The sequence below is a fragment of the Pinus tabuliformis genome, chromosome Q (genome assembly GCF_031772625.1).
Source record: "Pinus tabuliformis cultivar Carrire ecotype Pingquan chromosome Q, CPIR1, whole genome shotgun sequence".
NCBI lineage: Eukaryota > Viridiplantae > Streptophyta > Pinopsida > Pinales > Pinaceae > Pinus > Pinus tabuliformis.
Genome location: NC_142296.1, coordinates 785,396,040 through 785,422,489, shown reverse-complemented (window position 1 = coordinate 785,422,489; position 26,450 = coordinate 785,396,040). Strand labels below are relative to the sequence as shown.

At 40.5% G+C, this 26,450-nt stretch overlaps 1 protein-coding gene across 1 annotated transcript in view; it reads right to left on the bottom strand.

The window, feature by feature from the left end:
• The window catches only part of LOC149221839 (polyprenal reductase 2-like), a 278,960-nt gene extending 266,258 nt beyond the window's left edge, over nt 1-12,702 (bottom strand). Inside the window, exons 1-2 of the mRNA XM_089385249.1 lie at nt 12,102-12,702; nt 11,622-11,974 (exon numbers count right to left, since the gene is read on the bottom strand). Of these exons, the coding sequence (XP_089241375.1) occupies nt 11,622-11,974; nt 12,102-12,290 (542 nt within the window). The 5' untranslated portion in view covers nt 12,291-12,702. The remainder of the gene's footprint in view (nt 1-11,621; nt 11,975-12,101) is intronic.
• Between the last annotated feature and the right edge of the window lie 13,748 nt (nt 12,703-26,450).

The window sequence follows — 26,450 nt, the reverse complement described above, 5'->3', positions numbered from 1 at the left end:
CAAAGTAGACAATCTTCCTACTTTAAGGGGATCTAAAGAAGCTGACACCGAGGAACCAAAGGAAAAGGAAGATGAGAAGATGCCCGATGTGGAAGAACCTATGGATCCTATTGATCCTCCTCTGCAAGAGCCTTCCTCTTCTCGGAAGAGGCCTTCATGGCTTAGGGGGACACTTGATGATGCTGAAGGACACATTGCACCCAGAGGAACCTTCTGTGAAAGTAAGAAGCTGAACGAGTATCGGGGATATCTGACCATCATGAGCATGATCATCCAAAATGAGCCTTCATCATTCACAGATGTTGTCAAGCATCAAGTATGGAAGGATGCTATGACCGAGGAATATGAGTCCGTCATGAAAAACGATGTTTGGGATGTGGTCCCCAGACCCCAGGACAAAGCAGTTGTCACTTCAAAATGGCTTAAAAAGATAAAGCATGCAGTTGATGGAAGTGCAGAAAAATATAAGGCTCGTTTTGTCGCTCGTGGCTTCCCCTAGAAGGAAGGTATAGACTGTGACGAGATATTTGCACCTGTTGCTCGATATACCACCATCCGCTCGATCATAGCCCTTGCTGCTTCGCAAGGATGCAACCTACATCAGATGGATGTCAAGACTACGCTCTTACATGGTTCGATCAAGGAGGAGGTCTATGTGGAGCAACCCGAAGGATTTGAGATTTATGATCAAGAATCTCATGTGTGCAGGTTGAAGAAGGCCCTCTATGGGCTAAAGCAAGCACCCCGAGCATGGTATGAGAGGATCGATAGCTACTTGATGAAGCTGGGATTCAGTAGGAGTGAAGCTGACCCTAACCTTTACTTTAAGGTTATAGATGACAAACCTCTCATACTGGTGCTATATGTTGGCGACCTATTTCTAATAGGTGCAGACCCTCTCATTCACAAATGTAAGAGGGAGTTGGCTTCTGAGTTCGAAATGAAAGACCTAGGACTTATGCACTACTTCCTAGGACTGGAAGTCTGGCAAAAACCAGGGGAGATTTTCCTATCTTAAGGAAAATATGTGGTGAAGATATTGGAGAGATTTAGCATGGTGGACTGCAAGCCCGTAACTACCCCGATGGAGCTTGACTTCAAGAAGTTAAGTGGTAGTGCTGCCGGACCTGTTTTACGAAATGCTACCAAGTATCGTCAACTCGTCGAAGCATTGATGTTCTTGGTGAACTCCCATCTGAATATATGCTTTGCAGTCAACACATTGAGTCAACATATGGTTGAGCCTCACCACTCACATTGGATTAGTGCCAAGAATCTATTGAGATATCTTCGTGGCAGAGTCACTCATGGGTTGAGATACACTGCCGGAGATGTGAGACTACTTGGGTATATTGATGCTGATTGGGCAGGTAGTGTGGTGGACCGAAAGAGCACTTCCGGGTGTTGTTTATCTTCGGGATCTTCCTCAATATCCTGGATGAGCAGGAAGCAGAAGTCGGTGGCTTTGAGCACCGCCAAGGCAAAGTACATTGCTGCTAGCATGGCCTCCTGTGAGGCAGCCTGGTTGCGAAAGCTCTTCAGTGAGCTGTTTGGATTTACATTAGATACCACCGTGATCCTGTGTGACAACCAGACCAAGATCCGTTTATCAGCGAATCCTGTATTTCATGATCGCTCCAAGCATATCGATATCAGGTACCACTATATTCGAGATATGGTGCAGCGGGGAGCAATAAGGCTCCAACATATCGATACAGATGAACAAGTCGCCGACATTTTGACAAAGCCCCTAGGAAAGGTCAAATTCCTGACTTTCCAAGAACGACTTGGTGTCGTTCAGAGACCCTCTTATGAGGATCGAGTATGATGTATTGAGCTATGGGAGCTCTAGGGGGGCGTGGGGTACTTCTTGTAGCGACATGTAACCATAGGGCGACTCAGCATCCCCTGGTGGAGCACTACGTACAGGGTAAAAGGTTCAACCTTCCCCTGTGACACCCCGTGGCGACTGTGGAACAGGATGATTAGTTCTCCTGTGAGCCAGGATGATTCGTTCTCCGTGGCGACTGTGGAACAGGATGATTAGTTATCCTGTAGGCCAGGATGATTAGTTCTCCGTGGCATCCACTGGACAGGATGATTCGTTCTCCTGTGGACAGGATGATTAGTTCTCTTGTCGAGGCATCCTACCCATGCAGTCTGGGACTCATGGGAAGTACCTCTCATTTGATCAATGAGCAGGGAAATGAGGATTGGGACCATAGTAGTACTATCGATGGACGCATCATTGTATTTACCGTACTCCCTATGCTAGGATGACCTCCATTGATCTGAGATCAATGATACTAATATGGGATCAGTGAGAGTGGTACACACTCTGAGACTGACTTCGGGTCAGTGGAGGATGGTATGATACATCCTCTATCATTTCTTTTTCTTCATGGTTTGAGCAGAGCAGAGTGGGGTCAAGCTGTGCAGGACAATGCATTTGATGGATGGATAGCAGCGACGGTCTGACGGATTGCAAATGAAGTTCTCCCTTGTTGAGAGGGAGTGTTAAAATTGGCAACTAGGGCCAGACTCCATGTGGGTCACCTTATTTATGGCTACTGATATTTTTCCTAGATTCCTCTCATCGACAGGTGTAGGATTGATCTAAAGATCATCTGATTCCGATAAGTATTTATGGAGATATGAATTTATTTCGATTATGGACAAATTGTCAAGGTCGGCCAGCAATCTTATGTAGGCTCAGAAGCCCAACAGTCAGGCCTATTCATCCTCAATGTTTGCATATAAATACAAGGTGCTTCCTCATTTGGACAATTCATTCACTCATCTTCTCTCTCTCTCTCCTACGCATAAAAGGAGCCTCTCTCTCTCACACGTGTGGCTGAAAGGAAGACGTCCTAGGGCAAGGCAGACGCAGAAAGAAGGACGCTATGGCAGTAGGTCATCTCTTTGACCAACGTTGACCAAGCATTGACCATCTAAGGGTGCGGATTGCGTGTGGCTACCTCTCCTAGGCAGGCCACAAATTTTGGCACAAAAACCGAGGTGATCTGACCTCTAGTTTGTCCGATGTTGACTGCCCTAGTTTTGCGCTGCAAGTTGACTTCAGAAATCTGCAAATTGACTGTACTTTTGGGGTTGTTCAAGGGTTGTTTCTTCAAGGTGTTCGAGGACAAGTTGACTGGAAATTGACCAAGCATTTTAGAGGTCAATTTAAGCTAGTTTGACCAAGTTTGACTTTGTTGATCTAGGGTTTGCTGCTGCTGATATAAAATTACAGAATTCAGATTTTGTATTATTTCTCTCTGCTAAACTATTGAAGATAAAAGAAGATTTGATCAAAGAGTTTCCCCGCATTGGGGTTTGTCCCTGGCTAGCCACCACATCTTGTGTCTCTTGTCTTGGCTTGTTTTCTGTTGATCATTTATTATTCTATCTACACTTTACTTAATGTGTATGTGATTGCTAATCTGTAGCTAATAAGAAGAAAAATAAGTAAACTGCTCTAAGCATAGAACATACCATAATTTAACACATATGAATCCAAACCATTATACACATATTCAAAGTTTCTCATATAGATAGCAACAATGCCTATAACCAAAATACCACCCAATGCAATCCATATTTGAACCAAAAATACATCAACAAGGAGGCTCTAGACGGGCTCTATAGTCCAAAAAAATTCCATGCTACAACAAATATTTACATATCATCGAAACTATTTCATATATTGGGATCCTCATCATTACTATCACCCTCTGAGCATTAAAACAAGATAAAAAAGCTGAACACGTCAAGTCAAGATTTTGTTTGAGTGATATTTTACGCAGGTGATGACAGAGGAGTTCAATAATCAATGCCACCAACATTAAGGTATATAAAGGGCTTGGTGCTCTTGATTAAATGTTAGTTCCATACCCTCATACATGATAGCATCCAATGGAAACGTTGCAATCCCCCAAATCCTAAAATCCTAAAAACCATTAAGTCTACCAGATTTTTTGTGGGATCTAAAATTATAATTTCTCCATATGAAATCAAATGAGGTCAAAACCAATCTCAAACATCCTGATTCAATTAATGATGAAAACGAAATTTAAAGGAGAATGTCACTTCTGTTAAATTTTCTTAGGGATATATTGTTCTTTGCTTCGATAATTGCATTTCTTCATTAACACATTAAGTTCACCCCTTAACATCTTGACATTATTCAGATTTACAGCATTATTCATCAGCATATGCAACTATGTAGAAAGAACAATATCATCATCATCAATGCAGAGGAACATAAAGGAACAATAGAAGAAAGCATGCACACATAGAGACACCAGGATTGGTCGGAGACCAAGGCAAAACCCAGTATGGGGAAAACCCTTGCAGATTCTTCTTCTTATAGATTGTCATCAAATGATTCAGAAAAAGAGAGTACAATGATCCATATCTTCACAACAACTATAACATCCATGAAATGAACCTAAAGATGCTTGTATTCAAAACCCTGATTCTGAGGACTGTAATGTACTCTCACTGTCTGTGGCCTACTGCTGAACACTGTTGTCATTGAGCGAAATCTTCGAAATACTAAAATTTCATCTTTTAGCCCTTGACGCATGGAGGAGGAGTTGTGCAAGCGAATATGGCAGTCAGGGACGCTCCCTGGTGAACTGTATGCGTGCGTCTGAGGACAAATACACTCAGATCTGCCTCAAACCCCCAGACGCACCCTTTAGGCTACTATGCGAACTTTTGAGGTTTCCCAGATGCACCGTTCAGGCTACTATGTGAACGTTTGAGGCTTCCTAGACGCACCCTTGACCACTTTGTGCGTGCGTCTGGGACCAGACTGCCTGATCTGCTTCAAAAACCCTAGACGCTTCCTTCAGGCTATTGTGTGAACGTCCAACGCTTCGCAAACGCACCCTTGGCCACTCTATGCGTGTATCCAAGGCCAAGAATGCTTAGTTACGAGTTAGCGACCGACAAACAAAAACCCTAGATTCGTGTGAGCTTCAACCCTGTAGTTTCAAACCCTTGTGCGAACTTTCTCCATCAAACCTATGCGAACCAAGACAATAGAAGAGAAGAGAAGATGGCTTGATCAATGTGTCCAAATGAGCTTCAGGTCTCTTCTATTTATAGGCTTCCATGAGGGTCCACTTGATGTTGAGGCCAACCTGTCCAATTGTACATATGCATAGGGCCGACCAGATCCAATATACATGAGTGGGAACATAAATTCAAAAACCAGCTTCTGCTTGTCCAAATGAGGCGATCTTTAGGTCGAATTTGGTCCTCTCAAAAAGAGGAATCTATTGCCATTATTATCTCTATCATGTGAGTTGTCCAAAGTGGAATTTGGCTGCAGTTGCATAATTTTAACACTCCCTCTCAACTAGGGATAATTCCACCTGCCAATACTGACCATCAATCAACATGACTTCTTGTCATCATACGTCCCATCTCAAGTATCTCATCATCTCAAATCATCAATGTACATCTCTTGCTTATTCCTGCTTATCTCTTGATTGTTCCTACTCATATGCTGAATATTCTCGAATCTAAAAGAAGAAGAATTTGTTACTGGAGGGGAGCTTAAGCTACCACCCTCTATTCATCAGGCTACAACCCAGAATCTCTATCAGCAAGCTACTACCTGGAATATTTGTCAGCGGGCTACTACCCAAAATATCTGTCAACAGGCTACTACCCGGAATATCTATCAACGGGCTAATACCCGAAATATCTGTCAACGGACTACTACCCGGAATATCTGTTGGCAGGCTACTACCCGAAGTATCAGTCAACGTGCCACTACCTGTATCATCATTGAAGAGCATATCATCAAGGAGAAAAACTCAACCTGGAACCACATCGGGGAGCTACTACTCAAGTCGGAATCTCATGGGGGAACTACTACTACGACCCCATATCGAGCAATAGGTGATATAGGGGAGCTACTACTCAACCCATCCTATTGCCTACCGATCTTCCCAGCAATGACCCTCAATAGTCATGTGGTAGAACACCTGCATCATAATACTAGCTTGGGCAAGATACCCAACTTACCAAAGGTAAGGATCTCATGCCCCCAAGCCTCCTCAACCGTTGGCCAGACGAGGAGGGATAATCCCAACAAGCCCAACTTATGGGTATGATGCCAACTAGGGTATACTCTGCAAAGACCAAGATAGGGTGAGCTACTACTCCAACCCTATGGTCAATAGATAGGTGTGATACCCTATTGTCCAGAGTTCCCTCAACTCCAGGAGCCCTCTATCTCAATTCCATACCCTGGGAGCTTAGACAGGGGAGGAAGAGCTTGGCTCAGTGTCCTCGATCAGCGTTGCTCTCATCATACTCATATCATCGTACTTGTATCAGGTAATCATCATGTATCAATAGCAATTGTCTCCTGTTCATACAGGACATCAAATCAAATATCATGTTAGAACATAAATAATCATATAAATCACAAAAGGATACCATAATCATCCTCCCTCTCAAGGAGGTGTCAAACACAAGCCAAGGCTTGTCTCGTACAGCTGCACCGTCTCAATATATGAAAGTATCTCAGTCCCAACTATATATATGGGATTCTTTACCTCTCTATGTCATCACAATGTATCCATGTCATATTCAGAACTTTCTCAAACATCTCTTCAAACGCTTCTTCATCCTGCTTCATAGCTAGCCATGCTAGCAACATCGTACTCAACCTCGGTCGTGCTACGGACCTCTCATCATGGCAGATCTCATACTAAGGCAGCACTCATATGTGCTCATCTCATCAATAACGATCCCAATCAACATCAGCATATCCATACAGTCATATATCATAGGAAGAATATCTCAAACCAAGAATAGATCATCTCATGCAAATATCTCGAAGGATGCTTGGCAGCAACTCAATGTGTATGAAGCGGCTCAATCATGAATCGACTCAGGTTCTATGCATATCATGTATATACACAGACGGATGTTCAAAATGCTTCAATCAACTGTCGATTGCCAATTTAATCGGAGTGTCCAAGGATTTGCATTTCCTCTTTCCAATACTTCTTCAATAGCTTCGCAATATAGATTATCTTTTCCCAATTTCAGAAATCGATTCATCATGCTATGATTTCTTATTTCGAGCTTCAGAAGCCATGTTCCTCTCACTTAGATCATCAGAGGCTCGTCACCTGTCAAGAGTAGACCATCAGTATATAAAACCAAACCAAAGTCATACCTTGAAACATTTCTGAAGTAGAGGTCTGGATCGAACACATCATCTTGGCTTCACCAGATAACAGTCAATGCAGACATATCTAGAACGGGAGAGATTGCTTCATGCAATTCTCTCTACGAACATAACACTTTACCAACTTGCTCAGCTTTTCATAAATCAAATGTAGATCATAATTAATATCAAAATCATCAATATCATTGTATCAAGTTCTTTAGACCAGGTGACAGGTAGAGCTCATATCATGTCTAGACTTCATCTATTATCACGCAATATCAAACTTCATTAAATCATTCTCATGATCATAATACAAGTCATTTCTATTACTAGATGCAAATGCATATACCAAGGATAGATCATGCAGGTTCCAAGCATACAACTGTCAATACTTCAACCAATGTGCTAAGAACGAGAAGGCCAATACAAAACCATTATCAAATACCAATATAAGTCATGTCAGAACTCCCAACACTGCTCATCTATATCAATCAGCCAAATCATGTCAAACTCTTGTAATACAAACTTCAAACATAATGATGTCTTTGTATTCCAATCACTTGCAAGCACAAGTTCAATCATTATAGTAAACATTACTCTCAGATCTTTATGTTATCTGCTACACATCTGTAGAACTGACATCCTCTAGGTGAACATTTGATTTCATGCACAAAACTTCATTTTTCTATGATCTGCAAGTATAGTGACACTCATAGGCCTTCCTCTGTGCAACTGGGACCCACAGTTGCACTCTTCAAGATGATATGCGAGCGACTGTGGTCGGACCAGCCCAAAACTTTAGTGCCTTGGTCACACCCTTGAGCTTGCATCCGTGCGACTGGGAGGCTATAGTCGCACCTGTAGCCTTTCTTCCGTGTAACTGAGGCTTTGAGTGGGATAAAACCATCTTACCTTAGTTCAGACCTCTGTTGTAGATCAACAATGTTAGATACCCATAAATCATACTTCAATAGTACATAATATACATATAATGCAAATGGTAATATGAGTAAGAATCTTGAGGAGAGATTCTCCCTTTGAATGGGAATCCACTTCATTCATCTTCTTTCATGTCATCAACCTGTCTATACTAGAGTCATGCAACAGCAGATCTGTTAGATCATAAACATATATCCATCATGGTCATTAGCATCATGACATCAATTCTTCATCAAGTGATTAGAGTCGAGTGATTAGGGTATCAGACAAATGTAACAATATCAAGTCAATCCATCAAGTTAGGAAAATCAGTTTTACCATATGCCATAGTTACTCATCACATCAAGACATGACCGTAGTTAGTAAAAAGATCTAGAATATCAACCTCATAGTTATACCTCTATCATCAAGGTTACCATGCTTATCATTATCAATATGATCAAGTAAGGTCATTCAATAGAACTTTATCAAAACAACAAGAGTTTCAACTCTTTTTCCCATACTTTCATCATGTTCATCACAAGCATTATAAAGAGTCAATGATTTATCCTTCTATGTGAAATCCATCATGACTTATGCATGATAAGTATCAAGAGTATCATCTTCAGGGTGCTAGCCTTCTTTATGAGATCAAGATATTCAATAGATAGATGTTAGCCAAACATCAAGTATACCATAAAGATCAAGATCAACATTTCAAAAATTTCAATACCATGTGCACCATTTCATCATAGGAAACATAAATCCAAATCATTTTCGTGAGTCATGGACATTCTCATCATACGTTAGGGCTTACCTAGCCATTCAATTTAACATGCCATGCATACCATGTGGTATTCAAATCCTTGTGCACCTTCTCATTAGACATAGGCAGCATGTGTCACTTGTTCATATAGTGCCTCTTTACCTTTTCCAGCTCTATCCATCTTTCCTGCATTTCAAATGATTCTCAAGAAGGATCCACTTATCACATCTCATCATGAAGGTTATAAACATCTATATACTCAAATACATATGTAGGAAGTATAAACAATAAACATGATAATCAAATCCATAAGTTTAAAACAAAAATAAGGGGCATCATAAGTCAAGAAATACTTATCTTCAATGAAAAGTGTTCCTCTCCCTCTTCAACCAACCTTTAAGAGCCATCAATGTCCATTGTCCACATACCAATGTTGCCTTCAATTAACCAACCAGACCTACTAGGGACTATCCCATCTAGGGCTTCATCAAATATTTCACAAGTGCTTGAGCATCTTCACATTGACCATACAAGGTTTCATATCTCATATTTTTCCATAATCCAGGGTTTATCTCAAACCATATCCTCATAATATTTATCAAACCCTAATACACAAATTGTCTAAGGTTTTCTTCAAACTCTAGAATTATTTTAGGTCTCCACCATCCTCTTCTTGCTTCCATCAATGGTGTCATCGTCAGGGTGATCTCCATGGCTTTTTATTCAGCCTAGCTGTGATACCATGTTAAATTTTCTTAATGATATATTGTTCTTTGCTTTGATAATTGCATTTCTTCATTAACACATTAAGTTCACCCCTTAATATCGTGACATTATTCAGATTTACATCATTATTCATTAGCATATGCAACTATGTAGAAAGAACAATATCATCATCATCAATGCAGTGAAACATAAAGGAACAATAGAAGAAAAGCATGCACACATAGAGACACTAAGATTGGTTGGAGACTAGGGCAAAACCCACTATGGGGAAAACCCTTGCAAATTCTTCTTCTTATAGATTGTCATCAAATGATTCAGCAAAAGAGAGTACAATGATCCATATCTTCACAACAACTAGAACATCCATGAAATGAACCTAAACATGATTGTATTCAAAACCCTGATTCTGAGGACTGTAATGTATTGTCACTGTCTGTATCCTACTGTTGAACACTGTTGTCACTAAGCGGAATCTTCGGAACACTGAAATTTCATCTTTTAGTCTCGAACGCATGGAGGAGTTGTGCGAGCAACTATGGCAGTCATGGACGCTCCCTAGTGAACTATATGCGTGCGTCTGAGGACAAATACACTCAGATCTGCGTCAAACCCCCAGACGCGCCCTTCAGGCTACTGTGTGAGCGTCTGAGGCTTCCCAAACGCACCCTTGACTACTCTGTGTGTGCGTCCAGGGACCAGACTGCCCGATCTGCTTCAAAAACCCTAGACGCTTCCTTCAGGCTATTGTGCGAGCGTCTGAGGCTTCCCAGTCGCACCCTTGATCACTCTGTGTGTGCATCTGGGGCCAAGAATGCTTAGTTATGAGCCAGCGACCGGAAAACAGAAACCCTAGATTCGTGTGAGCTAAAACCCTGTAGTTTCAAACCCTTGTGCGAACTTTCTCCGTCAGACCTGTGCGAGCCAAGACAGTAGAAGAGAAGAGAAGATGACTTGATCAATGTGTCCAAATGAGCTTGAGGTCTCTTCTATTTATAGGCTTCCATGAGGGTCCACTTGATGTTGAGGCCAACCTGTCCAATTGTACATATGCATAGGGCCGACTTGATCCAATATACATGAGTGGGAACATAAATTCAAAAACCAACTTCTGTTTATCCAAATGAGGTGATCTTTAGGTCGATTATGGTCCTCTCGAAAAGAGGAATCTATTGCAATTATTATCTCCATCATGTGAGTTGTCCAAAGTGGAATTTGACCGCAGTTGCATAATTTTAACAACTTTTACTTTAAGAATTTAGCGTTATCATTAATTACATAACATTAGTAGAGCACTAAGGTTGAACATTAGGCTTCCCAACTTACAAATTATTGTTTTCAAGCAAAATTTAGGGGGGTCCAACCCTTTTGGGGGGATGCCCACAAGCACCCCTTTTAGGGGAACGCATCCCCCACATTGGGGATGTGGGAAAACATTTCCCCATGTGTCCCCTGTCTTGGGTGTTCGGTAAACATGGGGAGCATTCACCCCACCTCGGGGGACGCATCCCCATGTAACACTATGTTGGTACTAGATTCTATGGTAGGTGGAACACTATATTGGTACTAGATTCTATGGTATGCATCTCGATACGCTCATTAGAGTTGTACAATAACAAATATGTCAATGCCATTAATAGAAAATTGCACCCACTTCATCAAAAAGCATTATGAGTGCATATCCTCTATGACTGAAGTCTGATTTCACACCAAAGGGCATGCATGCATTCTAACTTTAGGTCTAGGCCTCCAATTCTACATAATACCAATACTCATGTTCTACTGTCCTCTGTGCCAGCATTTTGTCTAAATGGCAAATAAGCATTCTAAATTTTCAGGCAAATATGCATTCTAACTATAGGTTTATTTCTGCATAGAGACATTCATCTGTTGTCAGACCAAGCTGTAGATAAAAGCTGACCTTAGGATTTCAAATTCAATATTCATAAACCCAAAATGCCAGAGTTGCTAAAACGAAATTGCTCTATATTCAAGAGGAGAACAAAGACTTACAAGAATCCACAGAGATACCCTAAAACGTGCATCCGGGCAGAAGAACTATAATTGAACACATACACGGTCTCATACAGGCGTCTCAGAACTTGTGCCTCCATCAACAACAGCACGAACACAGTCTTCCATGCTTGCTGACTATGCTTTACCAGAGTGGAAAAGGGTTTTGCAAACGATAGTGAGTCTGAAGTTCCTGCCAACTGACTGGCAACACTTGAATAACTCAGGGACTCCGATGAAAGTGGTAGAGTTGTGGTGCAAGCAAAGAATAATGTGCACACCAGTAGAAACATTGTCCAAATCACACCCACCAAGTAGAAATGAAGGAAGTAGCTCTGAGGCACACTGAATCTCTGCACCATAAAAATAAAAATAAAATTATAAAATATATATATAAACCAAAAAAGAAATGCAATTTAGTCCTCACATCGTGTACTTGCTGGTATAATTTACTTGTTAATTGCTATGATGTATACTCACAGGTCTGGAAGCGGAGGAGTAATTCATGAGTTTCCCTCTTCTTGCGAAACCCATGATCAGCATGTGGAATGAGGCAAATGGGCGAAAAGGAATGGACGCAATGAGAATTGCACCAATGCCCACAAGCCATGAGACCCTCAAGAAGATTGTCAAGTGTTCCAGTAGCCACAAAGGAGCTGTGAGTAGCATTTTCTTAACTTGAACTTGAAATTGAATGGTCACCTTCAAGTGGGTAGAAACATCAACATCATGGGGTGGATGTATTCATTCCTACATATATGGCTTCCTTACTATCGAAAACCGCGAGGAAATCTTGGTATCTTCCGTTATCTTTCAGCCGTTGTCTATCTGAGATTTGATGTTCCTTGCGTGTGTAGTAGCATTCTCAAGATGCCCACAGCATATGCGGTAGGCTCATTGGGTGCCATCTTATGCTTATGAGACGAGAAGTGGGGGCATACACGCGTCACCGTGTACATGTCGTTTCATCTTTGAGGTTAGACGCAAGGACGGATTTTGGGTGGGGTCGTGTCGTCAATTGGGCGCCTCCAAACGCTATTCCTGTTGCTTTACCCATTGCCGCGAGCTGATGATTGGCCTTAAAACTTCTAACTTATAACTGATCTGAGGCCGGTCGAAGTTAACGTCCAAGCATTAAGGATTAGTGTAGGTAAACAACAATAAGGAATTTGGATTGCATGGGAATGAATGCGTCAAACCAAGTCGTAGTTATTGGATTTCTCCTTCTCACAAACTTAGTCTTTGTTTGGACCACTCTAAGTGTCAATGAGCTATGGACTCTTGGTGCCCTAGTAGTTTTGTTGTGTGGTTTGTGGCATAGTGAGATGTCATTTCCTTTGTTTTGGAATCAAGGTCCACTTTAGACAAATTAATCCTATTGGCAGTTTAACTCTCTTAAGACACTTTTTAGGGGCTAGTAGCATTGTCCTTCTCTATGTGACTTATCCATGGACCATCGGGAAGCCTAAGAATTTCACTTAGTCCTTAAAAGTTGTGAATAATCCATCCAATATAACAAAACATAACATTTCTCTATAAGTACCAAGGCCAATGAAAATGAAAAACATTGTGCCTCTCAAAATGCAATAATTATGAACAATCTAGTTTAACATAAACAACAAATAGACGACTTGGAGGTAGAATGCCCTATGTTGCAAAATATGGTCATCAATCTCAACAACATATCTCATTTTGCTAATTCCCCACAAGATGTCAACAAATTCAATCCAACCGGATTTCAAGGAGGAAGATATAGTCCATCAGATGGTGGAAGACGTCGACCTTGGAAACTAGGACTCCCATCATTCCAACATCGGCCAGGAAGAAGCCAACATGCATTGTTTTTTTGTTGATCATTATGTTTAGAAATCAATTACAATCCTAGGTGTTTTATATACTTGCAAGGAATTTTGGAATGTTTTAACTATGAGCATCTATAAAACTCTATTTTTTGGCACATACGAGCTAGCTATTTTCTTTCAAAATCCAAGCCACCAATATCATGTACTGTTGATGTTTAGCTTTGATATAGCTTATATAATATAATTTCTCCAATTTCAATTATATTTAAAAAATAAAATAAAATAAAATAAACGTGAGAAGATTTACCAACAGGGAGAAACCATCTTAGGTGGAACCATGCATTTTATTACGCTTGTAATGGAATTTTGAATTAAAAAGGCATTTCTTTAACAAGAGTGTATCTTTAGAAATGCGTCGTAACATCCATTTTTTTTTGCATTTATCATCATTTTGCACTATTGTGACATGTAAGAAGATGATTTTTTGGACCTTCAATTTAGTCTCTATATACATTATCTATGTGTGAGTTGATTATGATGGTTCCCAAACCAAGTATTTGTCCTTATAATCTTTTCTCCTTGGGTAATTTTATGGATTCATTTTCATCTACATTGGATTTGGCTTTATGATCCTCTAATCAAATCATATGCAATTGCTTTATGTTTCCATCATGATCTTGTGCAGGTGTGGGGTGCCCTCGCATCAAGTGTCGTTGTCTTACAAGACTTAAGCTTGCATCCTTTAACTACACCAATGGATGTGTACCATGCATTTTTTCATTTCTATGACCATATTTTTGTCATAAACAATGTAAATGCTATCCAATCCTCTCATTCAAAGATGGGAAAGATTACACTTTAAGGGAAGAAGCAATACACTTCGTACTCAAACATGTCAATGATTCCCTTGAAATTCAAATTTTGAGCTCAAAACTTAAAAATATGTATGAATTGCGAACCACCTCTCCATGTATTATGCATTCTCCCTCACACCATCACCAATTCCCCCACATAACATTCTCCCCTAAGAGCGATATTTCCTTATTATTGATTTGCATTCTCACATCTTCCCTTCTAAACACAACATAAATAAATATGTTAGTTTTTGTAGTATCGGATGTGTTCTAGCCACGAAATTTTTTGGAGAGGCTAGAATGCATGAGATCTCCAAAACCCAAAAATCGATTCCAGAAATTCTGCCTAGAAGTGATTTAATTATATTATTAACCAATTTTTTTAATGTTTCCTAAGTCTAAATTTAGGAAAACTGGTTAATTAATCAGTATTTAAGTCAATGTGTGAATAATCTAGAAACTCGCAAAGATCGACTTCAATGTGATCCTAGCCATTGATTAAGAATTAATCTTGGTCGTTGGAGACCCAATATAGGATTATAAGAAGAAGTCAGTGGGCACTTGGAGAAGACACTTGAGCAATTTGATTTCATGGGTAGATCGATTTCCAAAGTAGCAACAGTCAGTTTCCTTATAGAGAGCTAGTGAGATCAAATTAGTGAGAGATGGGCAGAGACAGTGAAGCCGGAGGAAGGTTTCCAGATCTAGTGAGTGCATTTGCAGAGAGACAAGAGAGCCACAGAGAGGCTGGTGTTGGGGCAACATAGTAGCCTCTAAAGGCAAAGTCGGTTTGCTGGGAGAGATTGACGTTTTCAGTTCCAAAGGCCGAGAAGGAGTCCTAGAGTGTCGGAGAAGCGTCTTTCTGGTTAGCAGAAGGCATAACTCGCAAAGATCGACTTCAATATGATCCTAGCCATTGATTAAGAATTAATCTTGGTCGTTGGAGACCCAATATAGGATTATAAGAAGAAGTCAGTGGGCACTTGGAGAAGACACTTGAGCAATTTGATTTCATGGGTAGATCGATTTCCAAAGTAGCAACAGTCAGTTTCCTTATAGAGAGCTAGTGAGATCAAATCAGTGAGAGATGGGCAGAGACAGTGAAGCCGGAGGAAGGTTTCCAGATCTAGTGAGTGCATTTGCAGAGAGACAAGAGAGCCACATAGAGGCTGGTGTTGGGGAAACATAGTAGCCTCTAAAGGCAAAGTCGGTTTGCTGGGAGAGATTGACGTTTTCAGTTCCAAAGGCCGAGAAGGAGTCCTAGAGTGTCGGAGAAGCGTCTTTCTGGTTAGCAGAAGGCATAACGACTTCAGCATAGTCTTGTTTGAGGCTAGACGTTGAGCCAGCTACGCAGAGGCTAACATAGAGGTTCAAAGGGCCGAAATTCTAAAGGCAAGTTGTTTCGGGAGGTTGCCTGTGGGGTGAGGAAAATTCCTCTCAGGCTTTTTGCCAATATTTCTCTGTAGGATTGCTAGTTTTGGCATCCAATTGTACTCGGATTATTTCACTGCTTCTTAATATTAAAACCCTCAGTTGTTGCACTGGTATTCCAAAGTTGGGTTTTTTCGGGTACATTTGTCCAAAAATAACTGTGTTATTTTATGTGTGTGTGCTTCCAACATTTCTTCTTCAATTGTTTTATTTGTGTAGGCTGCAATGTGAGTTATTCAGTGTTTGTTGTAGGAAACAGTAAATAAATTGTTAAATAAAATTAATAATTAGGATATTAATTTCTAGTTGCTGCAATAGGATTCCAATTGTGGAATTTTCACATGGTATCAGAGCATAGTTGATCATCCAGAGAGCTCAAAGGTGAAGAAAGAAGGAATTTCGCTACTCATTGTGGGCAGCAGGCTGAAATTCCCAAGGGCATTGCAACCATTCTACCAGGAGGTTGAGTTACTTGTGGAGGTTCGATTTTTCTGAGTGAGGGGAAAAAAAATTGGTCCTACCAAATCAAGTGATTCTAGAGGCAGAGGGAGCATCCCAATTTTTTTTATTTCACTGAGCAAATTTTTGGTTGGACGCAGAGGGTTTTGTTGCAGGTTATAGAAGAAGAATCAATGTTGGGTGGAAGAGAGAAGAAGCACACATAGCAGAGGGAAAAGTTCTCTCAGGAAATATTGAGTTTTAGAGATCTAATTTTTCCAGTTACAGATTGGTAGTAGTTGTGAGAATATCTTCTCACTCCAAAAGGGAGTGTGAGTAGCTGATCCAACAGCCAAGCAGTAGGAAAGAGGGAGATTTTCTTATTTATTTTCTCCAGTTTTGAGTCTCACATATTTTTTAGGTTTGCAGGGATGACCATACGAGATTGCCAAAGGAGGTCGTGCAAGTTAGCCAGAATGTAGATCTAGGTAGCAAATCGAATTCCAGTTGTCGAAGGTAGATGTTGGAGGAAGCGCAGGTTGTCTAGTGCGAGTTGCAAAGAAAAGAAGAGTCACAGCCAGGGACTAGGTTCAAAAGGTTATTGTGGAGCACCAAATTTATAAGGAGGAGGAGTATGAGACTCTAGTGTGCCAGATGGGCAAGATCCTTGAGGAATCCACCTCATGGATCAATACCTTGTTATGGGGGGCCCACAGTATTTAGTAGCAGGATGGATCAATGGAAATTGATGCAGTCAGATGTCAGAATAACAATTACAAAGACTAGTAGCAGTCAGACGCTAGGGAGCATAGTACAGAGTTGGCAGCAGTGCAGTTGGCACAGTGTCAAGTCAACAACAACGTAGATTTCTCAGTGACAGTGCAGATACTAGCAGCAACTAGAGACTCAGGAAACAGATGCATCATACTAATCACAGTTGATTCGGTATTTTGGATGCTTCTTAGTTGCAACAACAACAAATGAGAGGGAGTTGCAATGCAGATGCAGTGTTGGCAGTAGTATGGTAGTGTCAGCACTGGAGCAGATGTATCGTATATCAGAGTTGTAGTGGTTGGTGGGAAGCATGACCAGACATCAGCAGCGTGATAGGAGATGATGCAAAGATAGGGTGTTGCTACAAGGTGTGCAGTAGCACTAGAACACATTCCTCGCTAAGAGGGAGTGTTAGTTTTTATATAATCGGATGTGTTCTGGCCACGAAATTTTGTGGAGAGGATAGAATAGGGAAAATTTTAGGGGCTAATATTCGTAGGTGGGCTAATATTCCATGCTTTTTCCAAAAAAAGATTCGCCAATTTCCATTTAAAAAAAATGATTCCCCCGCATTTCATAATATAAAATTATTTTACCTCAAAAATCGCCAAAAATTTATATAATATAAATCATTAGAAATCTAAATATTTTTACAAAAATATTGCCAAACATTTTACAATTTGCATATTAAGGACTAGTAAGATTCACCAAGGTTTCTAAACTTTAGGATAAACTTCCATCCTTAAAATTTTCCTTGGGATAGAATGCATGATATCTCCAAAACCCCAAAATCGTTTCTAGAAATTCCGCCTAGAAGTCACTTAATTAGATTACTAACCAAGTTTTGTTAATGTTTCCTAAGTTTAAACTTAGGAAAATTGGTTAATCAAGTAGTATTAATTAAGTCAAGGCGTGAATAGTTTAGAAACTCACACGGATTCACTTCAGGATGATCCTAGCCATCGATTAAGATTTAATCTTGGTCGTTGGATTCCCAACGAAGGATTATAAGAAGAAGTTGATGGGCACTTAGAGAAGACACTTGAGCAATTCTATTTCATGAGCATATCATTTTCTAGAGTAGCAACAGTCAGTTGTTAGAGAGAGAGCTAGTGAGATCGAAGTAGTGAGAGAGGGGTAGAGATAGTGAAGCCGGAGGAATGTTTCCAGATCTAGTGAGTGCATTTGCAGAGAGGCAAGCGAGCCACTGAGAGGCTAATGTTGGGTCAACGTAGTAACCTCTAGAGGCAAAGTTGATTTGCTGGGAGAGATTGATGTTTTCAGTTCCAGAGGTTGGGAAGGAGTCTCAAAGTGTCGGAGAAGCGTCTTTCTGGTCAGCAGAAGGCAGAACAACTTCATCAGAGTCCAATCTGAGGCTAGACATCTAGCCAGCTATGTAGAGCAGTGCAGAGGTTGACGCAGAGGCTTAGAGGGCCGAAATTCTGAAGGAAAATTGTGCTAGGAGGTTGCCTGTGGGGTGAGGAAAATTCCTCTCTAGATTTTCGTCAGTATTTCTCTATAGGATTGCCAGTTTTGGCATCCAGTTGTACTCAGATTATTTCACTGTTGCTTAATATTAAAACCCTTAGGTGTTGCACTGGTTTTCCCAAGTTGGGTTTTTCCGGGGACTTTTGTCCAAAAATAACTGTGTTATTTTATGTGTGTGTGCTAGCATCTATTACAGCGTTTATTCTTCCCCAATTTTATTTGTGTAGGTTGCAGTGTGAGTTATTCAGTATTTGTTGTAGGAGACAGTAAATAGATTGTTAATTAAAATTAAGAATTAGGAGAATAATTTCCAGTTACTGCAATAGGATTCCAGTTGTGGAATTTTCACATGGTATCATAGCATAGTTAATCAGTCGGAGAGCTCAGAAGCAAAGACAGAAGGAATTTTGCTACTCATTGTGGGCACCAAGCCGGAATTCCCAAGGGCAACGCATTTATTCTGCCAGGAGACCGAGTTACTTATGGAGGTTTGATTTTTCTAAGTGAGGGGCAGAAAAAATCAATCCTACCAGATCAAGTGATTCTAGAGGCAGAGGGAGCATCCCAATTTTTTTATTTCACTGAGCAGATTTCTGGTTGGATGCAAAAGGTTTTGCTGCAGGTTACAAAAGAAAAATCAACGTCGAGTGGAAGAGAGAAGAAGCACACACAAAAGAGGGAAAAAATCTCTTAGGGGATCTCGAGTTTTAGAGATCTAATTTTTCCAGTTGCAGATCGACAGTAGTTGTGAGAAGATCTTCTCACTCCAGAAGGGAGTGTGAGTAGCTGATCTAGTGGTCGAGCAGCAGGAAAGAGGGAGATTTTTAGATTTATTTTCTCTAGTTTTGAGTCTCACAGATTTTGTAGGTATACATGGATGATAGTACGAGATTTCCAGAGGAGGTCGTGCTTTTTAGACAAAATGCATATCTAGGTAGCAGATCGACTTCCAGTTGCTGGAGGAAGTGTGAGTTGCAAAGAAAAGAAGAGTCTCAGCCATGGACTAGGCTCAAAAGGATATAGTGGGGCACCAGATCTAGGAGGAGGAGTATGAGACCCCAGTGTGCCAGATGGGCAGGATCCTTGAGAAATCCAGATTAATACCTTACTATGGGGGGCCCATAGTATTCAGAAGCAGGATGGATCAGTGGTAGTCGATGCAGTCAGATGCTAGAGTGGCAGTTGCAAAGACTAGTAGTAGCCATATGTTGGGGAGCATAGTGCAGAGTTGGCAGCAGTGCAGTTGGCACAGTGTAGAGTGAGCATCAATGTAAATTCCTTAGTGACAATGAAGATACTAGTAGCAGTCAGAGACTCGGGATACAAATGCATCATACTCATAGTTGATTCAGTATTTAGGATGCTTCTTAGTTGCAGTTGTTGTAGTTAGAACAACAACAAATAAGAGGGAGTTGCAGTGAAAATGCAGTGTTGGCAGCAGTATGGCAGTGTCAACAACGACACAGATGCAATGTATATCAAAGTTGCGTAGTGGTTGATGGACAGCATGACCAGACATCAATAGCATGACAGGAGATGATGCCAAGACAGGGTGCTTCTACAAGGTGTGCAGTAGCACTAGAACACATTCCTCGCTAAGAGGGAGTGTTAGTTTTTGTAGCATCAAATGTGTTCTAGCCACAAAATTTTGTGGAGAGAATAAAATGCATGAGATATCCAAAACCCAGAAATCGTTTCTGGAAATTCCGCCTATAAGTGACTTAATTAGAGTATTAACCAACTTTTTAATGTTTTCTGTCTAAACTTATGAAAATTGGTTAATTAATCAGTATTAATTAAGTCAAGGCGTGAATAATCTAGAAACTCACACAGATCGACTTCAGGATGATCCTAGCCATTGATTAAGATTTAATCTTGGTCATTGGAGTCTCAACAGAGGATTATAAGAAGAAGTTGATGGGCACTTGGAGAAGACACTTGAGCAATTCGATTTCATGAACAGATCGATTTCCAGAGTAGCAGTAGTCAGTTGCCGGAGAGAGAGCTAGTGAGCTCGAAGCATAGAGAGAATGGCAGAGACAGTGAAGTCAGAGGAATTTCTCTAGATCCGGTGAGTGCATTTGGAGAGAGGCTGACGTTGGGGCAACGTAGTAGCCTTTAGAGGCAAAGTCGATTTGCTGGGAGAGATTGGCATTTTTAGTTCCAGAGGCTTGGAAAGAGTCCCAGAGTGCTAAAGCAACATCTTTCTGGTCAACAGAAGGCAAAACAACTTCATCAGAATCTAGTCTGAGGCTAGACGTCCATCCAGATATGCAGAGGCTCAGAGGATCAAAATTCTGAAGTCAAGTTGTGACAGGAGGTTGCCTGTGGGGTGAGGAAATTTCCTCTCTAGATTTTTGCCAGTATTTTTTTGTAGGATTGCCAGTTTCAGCATCCAGTTGTACTCAAATTATTTCACTGATGCTTAATATTGAAACCCTTAGTTTCTGAACCGGTTTTCCCAAGTTGGATTTTTCCCTGGACTTTTGTCCAAAAATAATTGTGTTATTTTATGTGTGTGTGCTATCATTTCTTCCAGCGTTTATTCTTCTGCAGTTTCATTTGTGTAGATTGCAGTGTGAGTTATTCAGTATTTGTTGTAGGAAATAGTAAATAAATTGTTAAATAAAATTAACAATTAGGAGAATAATTTCTAGTTGCTCTAATATGATTATGGTTGTGGAATTTTCACATTATATTAGAGCATAGTTGATCGGCAAGAGAGCTTAGAGTCAAAGAGAGAAGGAATTTCACTACTTATTGTGTGCAGCAAGCCAAAATTCCCAAGGGTAGTGCAATCATTCTGCCAGGAGGCCGAGTTACTTGTGGAGGTTCGATTTTTCTGAGTGGGGCAGAAAAATTTGATCCTACCCGATCGAGTGATTCCAAAGGTAGAGGGAGCATCCCAAATTTTTTTATTTCGCTAAGTATATTTCTAGTTGGACATAGAGGGTTTTGTTGTAGGTTACAAAAGTAGAATCAACATAGGGTGGAAGAGAGAAGAAGGACACACAACAGAGGGAAAATTTATTTCAGGGGATCTCAAGTTTCAGAGATCTAATTTTTCCAATTGCATATTGGCAGTAGTTGTGAGCAGATCTTCTCACTCTAGAAGGGAGTGCGAGTAGTTGATCTAGCAGTCGAGCAACATGAAAGAGGGAGATTTCAGATTTATTTTCTCCAGTTTTGAGTCTCATAGATTTTACAACTTTGTAGGGATGATCGTACGAGATTGCCAGAGGAGGTCGTGTGAGTTAGCCAAAATGCAGATATGGGTAGCAGATCGACTTCCAGCTGCTAGAGGAAGTGCGAGTTGTCCAGTGCAAGCTGAAAAGAAAAGAAGAGTCCCAACCAGAGACTAGGCTCAAAATGATATAGTGGGGCACCATATCAAGGAGGAGGAGGAGTATGAGACTCTAGTGTGCCAGATGGACAAGATCCTTGAGGAATCCACCTCATTGATCAATACCTTGCTATGGGGGGGCCATAGTATTCAATTACAAGATGGATTAGTGGTATTTGATGCAGTCATATGCCAAAGTTGCAGTTGCAAAGACTAGTAGTAGGAAAATGCTAGGGAGCATAGTGCAGAGTTGGCAGTAGTGCAGTTGGCCGAGTGCAGAGTCAGCAAAAACCCAGATTCCTCAATGACAGTGTAGATACTAGCAACAGTTAAACACTCGAGAGATAGATGCATCATACTCAACACAGTTGATTCAGTATTTAGGATGCTTCTAAGTTGCAGTAGTTGCAGTTGCAGCAACAACATATGAGAGGGAGTTTCAGTGCAGATGTAGTGTTGGCAACATTATGGCAGTGTTAGAAGCAACACAGATGCATCATATATCATATTTTCAGAGTGGTTGGTGGGCAGCATGACCAGACATTAGCAACATGACAGGAGATGATGCAAAGATAGGGTGCTGCTACAAGGTGTGCAGTAGCACTATAACACATTCCTTGCTAAGAGGGAGTGTTAGTTTTTGTGGCATCGGATGTGTTCTAGCCACGAAATTTTGTGGAGAGGATAGAATGCATGAGATTTCCAAACTTAGAAATCATTTATTGAAATTCCGCCAAGAAGTGACTTAATTAGATTATTAACCATTTTTTTAATGTTTCCTAAGTCTGAACTTAGGAAAACTGGTTAATTAATCAGTATTCATTAAGTCAAGGCGTGAATAGTCTAGAAACTCACACAAATCGACTTCAGGATGGTCCTATCCATCGATTAAGATTTAATCTTGGTCATTGGATTCCCAATAGAGGATTATAAGAAGAAGTTGATGGGCACTTGGAGAAGACACTTGAGCAGCTCAATTTCATGAGTAGATCGATTTCCAAAGTAGCAACAATCAGTTGCTAGAGAGAGAGCTAGTGAGATCAAAGCAATGAGAAAGGGGTAGAGACAGTGAAGTCAGAGGAAGGTTTCTAGATCTTGTGAGTGCATTTGCAGAGAGGAAAGAAAGCCACAGAGAGGATGATGGTGGGGAAAACACAGTACCCTCTAGAGGCAAAGTAGATTTGCTAGGAGAGATTGATGTTTTCATTTCCAGAGACCAAGAAAGAGTCCGAGAATGTCAAAGAAGCGTCTTTATGGTCAGCAGAAAGAAAAATGACTTCATCAAAGTCCAGTTTGAGGCTAGACATCCAACAAGCTACAGAGAGCAACACAGAGGTTGACGCAAAGGCTTAGAGGGCCAAAATTCTGAAGACAAGTTGTGTTGGGAGGTTTCTTGTGGGGTGAGGAAAATTCCTCTCCAGATTTTTGCCAGTGTTTCTCTGTAGGATTGCCAGTTTTGCCATCCAATTGTACTAAGATTATTTCATTGTTTCTTAGTATTAAAACCCTCAGTTGTTGCACCAATTTTCCCAAGTTGGGTTTTTCCAGGGACTTTTGTCCAGAAATAACTGTGTTATTTTATGTGTGTGCGCTAGCATTTCTTCTAGTGTTTATTTTTCCACGGTTTTATTTGTGTAGGTTGCGTGAGTTATTCATTGTTTGCTATAGGAAATAGTAAATAAATTGTTAAATAAAATTAACAATTAGGAGAATAATTTCTAGTTGCCGCAATAGGATTTCAGTTGTGAAATTTTCACAAAATCAAGGATTTGATTATCTCTAAATCTATACAAATGAATGAAGGTTTCCCATTCTCTACTTTGGATCTTGTGATTGGTCCATCATTATACATGAAAGGGAAGGGACTAAACTATATTTAAAAGGATTTCAAACCAAAAAAACCAAGGAATTTCAAGTCCTTTGTGTTTTATAGAGTTCCAAGATCTTCCATGGACCCAATGGGGTTCTTTAAGTGGATTCTAAAATGTTTTTAGATCTAACACGCCAGGAAAACTTTTTCCATTGTGCTCTTTGTGCTACTTAAATTCCCTTCTAGCTTGGGCCATTATTAAGTTGTACTTTAGAGTATTTCAGATTCACCGAGTCCAAATGGATTCTCTAATTTGTGTTTTCTACTTTGTAACACCTTGTTTTGACTTTAAGCCACATTATGACATATTTTGTACTTCTCGACTTATTATCTATTAAACTTTGTTAGCACGATGGAATAATATTATATGCAAATATGGACCTACCTAGATGCAAAAGTTACGTATAGCTTTTTGTCTATGTTATTGACGATGGCTATTATGTGATTTACTCCAACTTGCAAATTTAAAAGGAATATTGTGATCCATGGATATCAATTCAAATTATATGTTGAAATTAATTAATAGGTACCATGCACATGATAAATAAACTAACTTATTTACAGTGTTCATTGTTGAGTAATATGGAAATCACATATAGATGATTATATGGTTATGCATGAAATTATGTTTTGGTAAATTAAACTACGGGTTGAATGGGCTAAGTGATAGCTAGACAAGTGTGATACTAAAGTGGTATAGATGTTGTGGACATTGAAAGAGAAATGGTGAGATATGAGGAATCAAATTGTTATTTAATTTTTTACCCAATGCGCCACTATGATTTTTTCCCCTTGGAAAAATCGTAATTTTCATTATATTAAGGAAAATTACATGTTGTACATGTTGTTTGCATATTTTGCATATGAGGCTGAGTGCCTGTCAATTTAGAAGTAAAACAAAAAATATAATCATCTCTCCACGCAAGGAGGCTCTGTCATCTGTAGAGTTCATATAATGTTATCAAAAAAATACTCTGCTCAGAGAGTATTTTTGTCTATAGATACAACTAATAAAAGTATAAACATGATAATATTAACATATAACAAAAAAGAACAGGCTCCTGCTGAGCCTATACTATATGGTCCATAAATGGTCGGTGATAGTACTGGTAGTGAGCTTCCTCCCTCAGCTCCTGGATCATCCATGTATCATGTGGCCTGACTGCTGCCTCCTTGGATAGCATATCGACAACTGTGTTGCGTTCCCTGTACATATGACAACAAACAAAGTTCTCAAATAAAGAGATAAGTCTATGGGCCTCATCTAGGATAGGCCTAAGTGTGTATGCATGGCAAATTGATGATCTATTAATCCAATTTCACATTATTTTTGAGTCCCCATATAGTTGAATCTTGCTGTAGTGTTTTTCTAATGCAAACTAAATGAGATATTTGGCAGTGATGAGCTCTGCATAATTGTTTGTGCCCCCTCCATCCCCATTTGAATTTGGAAGTGATGGGAGTTTGATATATGAAGAATGGCACCCCCCCACATCCTTCTTCTTGGGTAGATCCATAAAATAAGGCCCATGGCTAGGTGTGGTCAATGGTTTCTAGGACTATATGCCTAGGGGGAGGGTTTTCATCATCATTAGGAATGTTATTATAGTCTACCAGAAGTCGAACAGAGATGGAGGGCTAATGGGGAGCAGTATCCTTAAAGATGAGATGGTTTGAAGCGATCCAAATTTCCCAGTAGATGAGGAGGGGAAGGTTCCAGGCCTTAGTCGGGGCTGCAGCTGACCACCATGTGGTCCAAGCATCTCTGGCCGTCTGTCCCTGCCATGTGCACTGAGAAGGGATGTTCGGGAGAATGGATACCCAGAGATCAATCGTGACAGGGTAGGAGAGGAAAAGGTGGTCCACTGATTCTGTGTTGTCCTTAAATAAGCTGCACCAAAATGGTCCTTGCATTCCTCTTGTTTAGATTGTCACATATGGGGGTCTTGCTTTTTAAATTTGACCACATAAATACTCTGGTTCTTGGGGGATATTTGAGCTTCCACATGCCTTTCCACCATATATCTATAGGTTATGGTCTATGGTTGCTAGCTAAACAAAGGTAGCCCTCTTTGGGAGAGTATTGTCCATTTTTTGCATGTGCCCATATGATTTCGTCCTCCCCCTCAATTATTCTGATGTGAGATTCTGATAAGGCCACTATGTAGTTTGTCCACTTTTGATGCCACTGTTGTGGGATATGCAATCTGTCAGCTGATTTCCAGGCCTGGTGAAGGAAATTGGACAACTCCATGTTAGTAATGTGGTGGATGTGAGTAATGCTCGAGTTGGCAAGGTGGAGCTTCAGTTCATCAGGGAGGACCTGGGCATTTCCACACCTAATCCATGGGTCCAGCCCGATGCGGATAGATGCACCATCTTGAATTCTACAAGTAAGTCCATCTCAGATGAGAGGCAGTGAATTTAGCACTTCTTTCCAGAAGATTGAAATTCCAGTTTTGTTCCAGCTTGTTTGTCTAAGCCATTTCATCCGATTAAGGGGTGAAATGTACTTGAAAGTAGCCACCTTAGTCCATAGGTTATTAGTCGAGATCAGCTGCCATCCTAGCTTGGCCGCCATAGCAGATGAGAAGTCATCCAATTTTTTATACCCCAGCCTCCCCATTTCTTAGGGAGAGTAAGCAGGTCCCACTTTGCCCATGCAAAGATCCTCCTAGATTGATTGCCTTTCCAGAGGAACCTACAATAGAGATTTTGTATTCTAGTGAGGATTCCTCTGGGTATCCATGCTAAGGACGTCCAATACACCAGGGTGGCTTCAAGAACTGCTTTGATAAGGACTAGTCTTCCAGCCCTGGATAGATACTT